The 12,839-nt window shown below is 42.2% G+C and overlaps 1 protein-coding gene across 2 annotated transcripts in view; it reads left to right on the top strand.

The window, feature by feature from the left end:
* The window catches only part of stk16 (serine/threonine kinase 16), a 48,077-nt gene that overhangs the window by 20,773 nt on the left and 14,465 nt on the right, over positions 1-12,839 (top strand). Inside the window, exons 6-7 of one of the 2 annotated variants that reach the window (XM_059967607.1) lie at positions 2,493-2,588; positions 10,542-10,663. In XM_059967607.1, coding sequence (XP_059823590.1) covers positions 2,493-2,588; positions 10,542-10,663 — 218 coding nt within the window. Of the gene's footprint in view, positions 1-2,492; positions 2,589-10,541; positions 10,682-12,839 lie in introns of both variants that reach the window. The other variant, XM_059967609.1, reaches the window with a different exon arrangement.

Here is a 12,839-nt window from a genome sequence, read left to right as displayed (position 1 = left end):
TTTGAGTTACTGTCACATACCCGTCAGCTTGAACTGGCCATTTTCCTCTGACCTCTTTCATAAACAAGGCGTTTTCGCCCACAGAACTGGCATTCACTGGCTGTTTTTTTTTGTTTTTCTCACCATTCTCTGTAAACTCTAGAGACTGTTGCGTGTGAAAATCCCAGGAGATTGGCAGTTTCTGAGGTACTCAGACAACCCTGTCTGACACCAACAATCATTCAAAGTTCAAAGTCTATTTATTATTGCCAGATACAACCCTGTAATTAATTTTCTTATGGACATACTCATAATAACCATAACAGAATCAGTGAAAGACCACCCAACTTGGATGCTCAACCAGAATGCAGAACACAACAAACTGTACAAATACAAAACAAAATAAATAATAATAATAAATAAGCAATGAATATTGAGAATATGAGATGAAGAGTTCTTGAAAATCAGTCCATTGGTTTCAGTGATGGGACAAGTGAAGATGAGTGAAGTCCACGGTTAGAAGCACTTGGATCACACTCCTTCCTCATTCTGAGTTTGGTCTGAATAACAACTGAGTGTTTTGACTATGCATTCTTTTATGCAGAACAATTTTTTTTAAAAAAGCTGTAGAACTAGTATTGGCAGAACATGTTATAAGGAATGATTTGTGTCACCATCAAAGTGGCTGAAGCTGCTGCGGGTCTCCTCTTCCAATGCCAGGAGTCTGGAGAATACAAAGATTACACTGTGGAGAGTCACTTCACATATTAACATAAAAAGCATTTCCATCACCTACAGTGGATGAATAATTGAATCAAAACTTGTTGGATATAGAATAGGTCCTACACCCAACAGCATTGTGCCAATCTGTTAACCTATTCCAAGATCAATCTAACCCTTCCCTCCCACATAGCCCTCCATTTTCCTTTCATCCATGTGCCTATCTAAGAGTCTGTTAAATATCCGTAATATATCTGCCTTGACTAGTATCCCTGTCAGCATGCTTCACATGCCCACCACTCTCTGTGTAAAGAACTTATCTTTGTCATCCCCCCCCATACTTTCCTTCACTCACTTTATAATTAATACCCCCTTGTATTAGCCATTTCCACCCTGGGAAAAAGTATCTATCTATATCGGTTCGCAAACACGAGAAAATCTGCAGATGCTGGATATTCAAGCAACACACACAAAAAACACAAAATGCTGGTGGAACACAGTAGGCCAGGCGGCATCTATAGGAAGAAGCACTGTCGACGTTTCAGGCCGAGACCCTTCGTCAGGACCCTTCATCAACAGTGCTTCCTCCTATAGATGCTGCCTGGCCTGCTGCATTCCACCAGCATTTTGTGTGTGTTCCTATCTATGTCTCTTATCATCTTGTACATCTCTCAAGTCATGTGACACCTTCCTTCGTGCAAAGAGAAAAGCCCTGGCTCACTCAATCTTTCCTCAGAAGATATACTCTCCCATAAATTCCCCATATTCTCATAAATCTCCTTGGTACCCTCTCTAAAGCTTCCACATCTTTCTATAATGAAGTGACCAGAATTGAATGCAATATTCCAAATGTGGTCTACACAGCATTTTATAGAGCTGTAACATTACCTCGTGGCTCTTGAAATCAATTCTCCAACTTCTGAATGCCAGCATACCATATACCTTCTCAACTTTCACATCGACTTTGAAGGATCTGTGGACATGGACCCTAAAATTCTGCACACTGCCATTAACCCTGTATTCAGTCTTCAAATTAGACCTTCCAAAATGAATCGCCCCGTGGAGTCTGCTCCACTGCTCATTCATGACTGATATCTTTTTCAACCTCATTCTCTTGTTTTCCTCCTGTAACCCTTAACCCCTTTGTCAATCAAAAACCTATCAATCTCTGCCTCACAGTGCACCCAATGACTCGGCCTCCAGAGCTGTTTGTGACAACAGATTCCACAGATTCACCACCCTCTGGCTAAAGAAATTCCTCTTATTCTAAACAAATGTCCTTTTATTCTGTTGCCCTTAGATCCCAGACTTCCCTTATATAAGAAACATCCTCTCTAAACCTACTCTAACAATGCCTTTCGGTGTCTGGTAGGCTTAATGAGATCCACCCTCTCCCTCCCAACCATGCTTCTGAACTCTACATAGAGCACAGGGCCCAGAGTCATCAAATGCTCAGTCTATTACAAATGGATTTGACTGAACAGATTCAGGGACTGGGACTTCACTATGTTTCTGAGACCAAAATTAGGGCCATTAACATCAATTTGTGCCTTTGACACAAACACAAAGGAAAATCAAGGTAAAATATTCGTTCATTCAGGTGTTATGAACGCAGACCGCTCTCCAACGTTGTGGTGGGCAGCAGAGATGTATAAAGGGAGAAAGATTGAATATAGAATACGTGATAGGGCAAGATAGAGGATTGGGGCTTAAACACCACATGACACTGATTTTTTTTTCTATGTATGCTATCTGATACATCACCGTGTTGACATTTAGTTGTCCTGTTGCAGGACTGGGCAGCACAGCGATGTACCATATCATACCGAGCCCCTGAGCTCTTCACTGTGGAAAGTCACTGCATCATAGATGAACGCACGGACATATGGGTATGTATAAAAATTGCCATTTTACATTGAACACTTTTGGTTGTAAATGTAGTTAGAACCATTTGCAGCAACCTATCGTGTTTGGGCTATCTCTGTACCAGAGTGATATGAAACAGTCTTACAGCAATTTAATGGCATGGGGTCCTAGCCCTAAATGAAATGGTTCTAGTTATGTCAGCGATGCTCACCAATGCCTCTACTTTCTCAAGAGGCTAAAAAAATAAATTTCACATCCCTATCAACTCTCACCAGTTTTATCAATGCACCATTCTAACTGGATGAATAAGAGCTTGGTATGGCAACTGCTCTGCACATAGAAACATAGAAAACATACAGCACAATACAGGCCCTTCAGCCCACAAAGCTGTGCTGAACATGTCTTTACCTTAAAAATTACCTAGGGTTACCCATAGCCCTCTATTTTTCTAAGTTCCATGTACCTATCCAGGAGTCTGTTAAAAGACCCTATTATATCTGCCTCCACTACCATTGCTGGCAGCCCATTCCATGCACTCACCACTCTCTGCATTAAAAAAAAACAACAACAATAATGACTTATCCCAACATCTCCTCTGTACCTACTTCCAAGCACCTTAAGACTGTGCCCTCTTGTGCTAGCCATTTCAGCCCTGGGAAAAAGCCTCTGACTACCCACATGATCAATGCCTATCTCTATCAGGTCACCTCTCACCTCTCTCCATTGCTCTAAGGAGAAAAGGCCGAGTTCACTCAACCTATTCTCATAAGGCATGCTCCCCAATCCAGGCAACATCCTTATAAATTTCCTCTGTATCCTTTCTATGGTTTCCACATCCTTCCTGTAGTGAGGTGACCTGATCTGAGCATGGTACTCCAATGAGGTCTGACTAGGGTCCTATATAGCTGCAACATTACCGCTCAGCTCCTAACTCAAACCCACAATTGATGAAGGCCAATGCACCATATGCTTTCTTAACCATACAGTCAACCTGCACAGCAGCTTTGAATATCCTATGGACTCGGACCCCAAGATCCCTCCGATCCTCCACACTGCCAAGAGTCCTACCATTAATACTATATTTTGCCATCATATTTGACCTACCAAACTGAACCATCTCACACTTATCTGGGTTGAACTCCATCTGCCACTTCTCAGCCCAGTTTTGCATCCTATCAGTGTCCCACTGTAACCTCTGACAGCCCTCCACACTATCCACAACACCCACAACCTTTGTGTCATCAGTAATTTACTAACCCATCTCTCCACTTCCTCATCCAAGTCATTTATAAAAATCACAAAGAGTACTGGTCCTAGAACAGATCCCTGAAGCACACCACTGGTCACCGACCTCCATGCAGAATATGACCCGTCTACAACCACTCTTTGCCTTCTGTGGGCAAGCCAGTTCTGGATCCACAAAGCAATGTGCCCTTGCATCCCATGACTCCTTACTTTCTCAATAAGGCTTGCATGGGGTACCTTGTCAAATGCCTTGCTGAAATCCATATATACTACATCTACTGCTCTACCTTCAACAATGTGTTTAGTCACATCCTCAAAAAACTCAATCAGGCTTGTAAGGCACAACCTGCCTTTGACAAAGCCATGCTGACTATTCCTAATCATATTATGCCTCTCCAAATATTCATAAAATCCTGCCTCTCAGGATCTTCTTCATCAACTTACCAACCACTGAAGTAAGGCTCACTGGTCTATAATTTCCTGGGCTACATCTACTCCCTTTCTTGAATAAGGGAAAATACATCCACAACCCTCCAATCCTCAGGAACCTTTACTGTCCCCATTGATGCAAAGATCATCGCCAGAGGCTCAGCAATCTCCTTCCTCACTTCCCACAGCAGCCTGGTGTACATCCCATCCAGTCCCAGCGACTTATCCAACTTGATGCTTTCCAAAAGCTCCAGCACATCCTCTTCCTTAATATCTACATGCTCAAGCCTTTCTGTCTGTTGTAAGTCATCCTTACAATCGCCAAGATCATTTTCTGTAGTGAATAATGAAGCAATTCATTAAGTACCTGTGCTATCTCCTCTGGTTCCATACACACTTTTCCACTGTCACACTTGATTGGTCCTATTCTCTCACATCTTATCTTCTTGCTCTTCACGTACTTGTAGAATGCCTTGGGGTTTTCCTTAATCCTGTCTGCCAGGGCCTTCTCATGGCCCCTTCTGGCTCTCCTAATTTCATTCCTAAGCTCCTTCCTGCTAGCCTTATAAATCTTCTATATCTCTATCTAGTTTTTTGAACCTTTCGTAAGCTGTTCTTCTTGACTAGATTTACAACAGCCTCTGTACACCATGGTTCCTGTACCCTACCATTTTTTCCCTGTCTCATTGGAACGTACCTATGCAGAACTCCACACAAATATCCCCTGAACATTTGCCACATTTCTTCCGTACATTTCCATGAGAACATCTGTTCCCAATTTATGCTTCCAAGTTCCTGCCTGATAGCCTCATATTTCCCCTTACTCCAATTAAACACTTTCCAAATTTTTCTGTTCCCATCCCTCTCTAATGGTATGGCAAAGAAGATAGAATTGTGGTCACTATCTCCAAAATGCTCCCCCACTGAGAGACCTGACACCTGACCAGGTTCACTTCCCAGATCAAGTACAGCCTCTCTTGTAAGCTTATCTACATATTGTGTCTAGAAACCTTCCTGAACGCACCTAACAAACTCTACCCCATTTAAACCCCTCACTCTAGGGACATGCCAATCGATATTTGGGAAATTAAAATCTCCCGCCACGATAACCCTATTATTACACTTTTCCAGTATCTGTCTCCCTGTCTGCTCCTCAATGTCCCTGTTGCTATTGGGAGGTCTATATAAAAAAAAACACCCAGTAGAGTTATTGACCCCTTCTTGTTCCTACCTTCCACCCACAGAGACTCCACAGACAATCCCTACAAGACTTACTCCTTTTTTGCAGCCTTGACACTATCCCTGATCAACAGTGCCACACCCCCACCTCTTCTGCCTCCCTCCCTGTCCTTTCTGGAGCATCTAAAGCCTGGCACTCAAAGTAACCATTTGTGCCCCCAAGCCATCCAAGTCTAAGTAATGGCCACAACATCGAAACTGCAGAACTGTGGGCACAGCTCAGTACATCACTAAAACCAGCCTCCGCTTCATGAACTCTGTCTATATTTCTCTTTGCATCTGTAAGGCAGCTAACATAATCAAAGATCCCAACCAGCCTGAACATACTCTCTTCTGCCCTCTCCTATCAGAAGGTACAAAAGCACATACCATCAGGCTCAATGACTGCTTCTATCCCACTGTTAAAAGACTTAAATGATAATATAGATTATTGACTCACAACTCACAATCTACCTTGTTATGATGCTGCACTTTATTGTTCACCTGCAGGCACTTTCGCTATAACTGCTACATTTTATTCTTCATTCTTGTTCTATCTCAGTGTACTGTGTAATGATTTGATAATGTATGAACAATTATGCAATACTAGCTTTTCATTGTGTCTTGGTGACATGACAATAATAAACTAATCCCAATTCCAAATACTATTCACAGTGAACAAAGGGAAATATGCCACTCAGACCATCACGTTGGAGCCCTTTGAAAGCTCTAATTAATTCTATATTGTTCCCCTTTATACAGAAGGCATTTCAGATCTTAGCACCATTGCACCTTATCTGTCTCCCTGCATTGCACTTTCTCTGTAACTGTAACAAAATATTCTGCATTCTACTAATGCCTTTCCCTTTGTACTACCTTGATAGCCTCATGGTTGGGATGATCTGTCTGGATAGCATGGAGAACTAGATCATGGTACATGTGATAATGATAAACCAAGTACCATATAAGTGTTTTTACTCACCAGTTTGAATTTGTAACTCTTACTAATCAGAACCTCTTCCTTCTAGTTATGCTGTCCTTATCCTTATCAAATTTCCTTTCAACCTTCTGATAGAGGAATAGCCCCAAATTCTCTCATTTGAATTTGCAACTAAATTCTGTGGAGTAAAATCAGAAAAGACTAGAAATACTCATTAGTTAAATAGTATTTGTGGAAACCTGGAGCCATGTTTTTAAACTCAGTCCATTATTTTCACATCTTTAATTATGTGTTGACTAGAATTGAGCACTATTGTTCCAGTTGTGGCCTAAACATTCAAGATAATTTCCCTGCTTTTCTACACAAGGGTTTCTAATTACAGAGCCTATAATCCCTGCCAGATGTTGATACACGTGCCTCCCTGCCTGATGTAAATTGCATCAACCCATTGATAATCGATCTCTCAACATGCTGTGCAATTTTTGAAAACGTGTACTTCATTGAATTTGGTTCACTCTGTTCCTGCATGTCCTCTAGAACTGGACTGTTTGAATTATATCATTCTTTCTGTGAAGGTTCTTGATCCACAGCTTTGTAAATTACAGTTTTTCAAATGAATACCCAAATGATTTTTAACTGGTGCTTCACAATAGTGCTTCGGTGGTGAATTCCTTAACCCATCACCTTCTGATTAGAGATTAGCATTATTTGTCACATGTACACCGAAACACCATAAAATGCATCGTATGCACTAAATCAAATCAGTGAGGATTATGCTGGGCAGCTGATGAGTGTCGTCATACTTCGGCAGCAACAAAGCATGCCCACAACTTACTAACCCTAGCCCATACATCTTTAGAATGTGTAAGGAACTAGAGCAGCCATATGGGGAGAGTATACAAACTCCTTACAGGTAGTGATGGGAATCGAACCCTGATCATACAACTAGAGCTCTAAAGTTTTGTGCAAATTAATAAAATATTTTTCTTTTTAACTCTTCCCAATTCTATTGAATTTATTATTAATTAGAGGGTGTTGATTCCGTGAAATTCATTGCCTCAGACAGCTGTGGAAGCCAGGCCATTAGGTACAGTTGTAAGAAAAAGTTTGTGAAACCTTTGCGTTACCTGGTTTTCTACATTAATTACTCATAAAATGTGATTTGATCTTAATCTAAGTCACAATAATAGACAAACACAATCTGCCTAAACTAATAACACACAATATTCCACAATATTTCACACAAAGAATTGAACTTCTTCAGTACTTACTAATGAGTACACCATTTAAACAATCAGTCTAGGTTCAGAAAGGTATGTGCACCTCTGGGGTGATGCCTTCTACAAAGCTATTTGGAGTCAGATGTTCTATTCAATGAGATGATATTGGAGGTGTGGGCTGTAGAGGTTACTGACAGAGCTTACTCTTCTCAAGAAAGATTTGTTTATGTACACATGCCTCAATCAAAACAACTTTCAGAGGACCTTAGAAGAAGAATTATAGAGATGCATCAAGCTGGAAAAGGCTATAAAATCATTTCTAAAGACCTGAGTTTTCATCAGTTCACAAGAAGAGAAATTGTCTACAAATAGAGGAAATTCAGTCTGTTGCTACTCTCCCTAGGAGTGGGTGTCCTTCAAAGATCACATCAAGCACACAACGTGAAAGAGGTGAAAAAGAACCCAAGGGTAACAGCAAAAGACCTGCAGAAATCTCTAGAACTTGTGTTCATGTGTCCACAATAAGAAAAGCACTGAACAAAAATGGTGTTCATGGAAGGACACCTTGGAGGAAATCACTGCTCTCCAAAGAAAAAAGTTGCTGCATGTCTCGAGTTTGCAAACGACCACCTGGATGTTCCACAATGCTTCAGGGACAATGTTCTGTGGAAAGATGAGACAAAAGTTGAACTTTTTGGCAGAAATGCACACTGCTATGTTTGGAGGAAAAGGGCATTAGACACCAACAACGAAACCTCATCCCAATTGTGAAGCATGGTGGAAGGAACATCATGGTCTGGGATTGCTTTGCTGCACCAGGGCCTGGAGAACTTGCAATTGTTAAGGGAACAATGAATTCAAAATTGTATCAAGACATTTTACCAGAGAATGTCAGGGTAGCTGTCCATAACCTAAAGCTTCATTGAAGTTGGATGATGTAACAAAACAATGATCAGAAACACAAGAGTAAATCAACAACAGAATGGTTTAAAAAGAAGAAAAATCATATTTGGGAATGGCCAATTCAGAGTCCGGACCTTAACCCAATTGAGATACTGTGACATGACCTGAAGAGGGCTCTTCAGGCAAGGTATCCCAGAGATATTGATAAACTGAGACAGTTTAGTATGGAGGAACGGTGTAAAATTCCTCCTTGTCATTGTGCAAGTCTGATCAGCTGCTACAGGAAATATTCAGTAGAAGTTATTGCTGCTAAAGGAGGTTCTATCAGTTATTAAATATATACTTTTTCCAGCCTGTACTGTGAATGATTAAACAATGTGTTCAATAAAGACAAGAAAAGTACAATTGTTTGTGTTTTATTAGTTTAGGCAGATTACGTTTGTCCATAATTGTGATGAACTAGATGAGATCAGACCACATTTTATGAGCAATTAATGCAGAAAACCAGGTAATTGCAAAGGGTTCACAAATTTTTTCTTACAACTATATAGTTAAAGCTGAGACTAATGGGCTCTTGATTAGTAAAGACATCAAAGATTATAAGGAGAAAGCAAGAGAATGGGGTTGAGAGGGAAAATAAATCAGCCATGATCGAACGGCAGAGCAGATTTGATGACAAGTGACTTAGTTCTGCTCCTATTTCTTATGGTCTTATTTTGTTTTCCTTTGTCACATTTGGAGACTACGCTGCTGTAAGTGTGGGCATTGGTTTTATGCACATTATTTGGAAATCTACTTTATTTTTGGTAAAGTAATCCTTTTTATTGTGAATGTTTGCCATAGTTTCAGCTACAAGTTTCGTCTGTTGTTGTTCCTGGGAACTAATGTTTGAATAGCCACTACTGAGTGCATAGTATCTGATGGCTGATGTAGAGTGGTAACTGCACATTCTGTTAAGAGCTGTTTCACCTCTAACTTCTCGGATTGGCCAGTAATTTTTGAGCTGAAGAAATGTCAAACTTAGATTGCAAGGTTTCAAATTATGTACCCTGATACATACCATCCACAAGCAAGTGCAGGTAGCCAAATATTCCAAGCCAGAATTTATTTTGGTAAAGTTTGCAGAAGTCTCTGGGCTAATATTGGCTCTGTCCTCTCCATTATAGCAAATGTAGGGTGGTACTGGATGGGATCTAAATAAAGCCTCTCTCCTTATGAACGTGTCTGTCACTCTCACTCTCTCAGTCACTCTCTCTCTCTCATACTCTCTCACACTCTCGCTCACTCTCTCACTCTCTGTCTCTCACTCTCTGTCTCACAGTCGATGTCTCACTCTCTCACACTCTCACTCACTCTCTCTTTCTCTCTCACTCTCTCTCTGTCTCTTTCTGTCTGTCTGTCTCTCTCACTCTCTTTTCTCCTTGAAAATAAGCAGAGTCATCAAAGTAAGTGTTTGCAAGATGCAGAGAAGAGTGAGAGATTGCACTTTGGGAGTATAAACCGGGGTTAGTCTTACCCAGTGCAAGGTAGGACACTGCAGTAGAACAGAGGGAATATAGATCTGTAATTCTTTGGAAGTGTCATCACAGGTAGATCATAAAGAAAGCTTTTGTCACACTGGCATTCATAAACCCAAGTACTGAGTACCGAGTTGGGATGTTACGATGAAGTTGTAAAAGACGTTGGTGAGATCAAAATTGGAGTTTTGTGTGCAGTTCTGGTCACCTACCTACAGGAAAGCTTAAAAATTGAAAGAGTCCATGGGTAAGTACATGAATGGGAGGAGTAGGGAGGGATATGGACAAGGTACAGGTCAATGAGACTAGACAGAATAGCAGTTGGGAATTGAGTGGATGGGCCAAAAGGCCTGTTTCTGTGCTGTATGACTCTATGATTCTAAGATCGTGTAGTCCACATCTTAAAATCTAACTAGCATTAGTCACCAAGCTTCTTGCTGTTATTGATTGAGCTGTTAATAGTATCCAAGTTTTTTTCAATGTGTCATGGTGATTTATTTCTAGTCCCTAGGATGTGTGCTCTATGCTATGATGTTCCTGGAAGGACCGTATGATGGCATCTTCCAGAAAGGAGATTGTGTGGCATTGGCTGTACAGAATCCGATAACCATTCCAGAAAACTGCAGGTAAAGTCAGGTGGGGAGGTGAGAAAACTGCAATAGCTTCTTAAAACTTTCACATGAATGGAGAAGAAATTTAGTTATCTCAAAGGTTTGAAAGAGATAAACCTTTGAAATTAGGCTTTGAGTTACCCTTCTCTCGTGTACCATTCATCTCTCCTGAAGTTCGGTGATTTCAAGTAATAGGTATCAGGATTCATGGCAATTAGTTTGGAAGTGATTCCCTTGGAAGCTTTGGATATTAAGAATCAGACTCAGGGTAGAACAGAGTAAAATGGCAGAATAAGAGTCCTGAAGTAGGGTCTCAGCTCGAAACATTGACTATTTACTCTTTTCCATAGGCGCTGCCTGATCTGCTGAATTCCACCAGCATTTTGTGTGTGTTGCTTTGGATTTTCAGCATCTGCCGACATTCTTGTGTTTGAGAATCAGAATCAGGTTTAATATCACTGATACATGTTGTGAAGTGTTAGCAACACACACAAAATTTTGGTGGAACGCAGCAGGCCAGGCAGCGTCTATAGGGAGAAGCACTGTCGACATTTCGAGCCGAGACCCTTTGTCAGGACTAACTGAGAGGAAAGATAGTAAGAGATTTGAAAGTAGGAGGGAAGTGGGGAAAATGCGAAATGATAGGAGAAGACCGGAGTAGGTGGGGTGAAGCTGAGAGCCAGAAAGGTGATTGGTGAAAGTGATACAGAGCTGGAGAAGGGAAAGGATCATGGGACGGGAAGCCTCAGGAGAAAGAAAGGGGGAGGGGAGCACCAGAGGGAGATGGAGAACAGGCAGAGTGATGGGCAGACAGAAAAAAAAGGAGGGGGAAAAATAACTAAATATATCAGGGATGGGTATGAAGGGAAGGGGCATTAATGGAAGTTAGAGAAGTCAGTGTTCATGCCATTGGGTTGGAGGCTACCCAGCTGGTATATAAGGTGTTGTTCCTCCAACCTGAGTGTGGTTTCATCTTGACAGTAGGGGAGGCCATGGATAGACATATCAGAATGGGAGTGTGATGTAGAATTAAAATGTGTGGCCACTGGGAGATCCTGCTTTCTCTGGCGGACAGAGCGTAGGTGTTCAGCGAAACGTTCTCCCTGTCTGCATCGGGTCTCACCGATATAAAGGCCACACCAGGAGCACCGGACGCAGTATACCACACCAGCCGACTCACAGGTGAAGTGTTGCCTCACCTGGAAGGACTGTCTGGGGCCCTGAATGGTGGTGAGGGAGGAAGTGTAAGGGCAGGTGTAGCACTTGTTCTGCTTGCAAGGGTAAGTGCCAGGAGGGAGATTGGTGGGAAGGGATGGGGGGGAATAATGGACGAGGGAGTTGCGTAGGGAGCGATCCCTGTGGAAAGCAGAAGGGGGGGGAGGGAAAGATGTGCTTGGTAGTGGGATCCCGTTGGAGGTGGCGGAGGTTGCATTGAATTATATGTTGGATCCGGAGGCTGGTGGGGTGGTAGGTGACGACAAGGGGGACCCTATCCCAAATGGGGTGGTGGGCGGATGGGGTGAGGACAGATGTGTGGGAAATGGGAGAGATGCGTTTGAGAGCAGAGTTGATGGTGGAAGAAGGGAAGCCCCTTTGTTTAAAAAAGGAAGACATCTCCTTTGTCCTGGAATGAAAATCCTCATCCTGAGAGCAGATGTGGCGGAGACAGAGGAATTGTGAGAAGGGGATAGCATTTTTGTAAGAGACAGGGTGGGAAGAGGAATAGTCCAGGTAGCTGTGAGAGTCTGTAGGCTTATAGTAGATATCAGTAGATAGGCCGTCTCCAGAGATGGAGACAGAAAGATCAAGAAAGGGGAGGGAGGTGTATAAATAGACCAGGTAAATTTGAGGGCAGGGTGAAAGTTGGAGGCAAAGTTAATGAAGTCAACGAGCTCAGCATGCGTGCAGGAGGCAGCGCCAATGCAGTCGTTGATGTAGCAAAGGAAAAGGGGGGACGGATACCCGTATAGGCTTGGAACATGGACTGTTCCATAAAGCCAACAAAAGGGCAGGCATAACTGGGACCCTGCGGTTGCCCGTGGCTACACCTTTGGTTTGGAGGAAGTGGGAGGAGCCAAAGGAGAAATTATTGAGAGTAAGAACTAATTCTGCTAGCAGAGGAGAGTGGTGGTGGAAGGGAATTGGTTAGGTCTGGAATCCAAAATTTCCAGCATCTGCAGATCTCCTCGTG

The sequence above is a fragment of the Hypanus sabinus genome, chromosome 4 (assembly GCF_030144855.1).
Source record: "Hypanus sabinus isolate sHypSab1 chromosome 4, sHypSab1.hap1, whole genome shotgun sequence".
Lineage (NCBI taxonomy): Eukaryota > Metazoa > Chordata > Chondrichthyes > Myliobatiformes > Dasyatidae > Hypanus > Hypanus sabinus.
The sequence above is the reverse complement of the archived record's forward strand: the minus strand, read 5'-3'. Positions and strand labels throughout refer to the sequence as shown.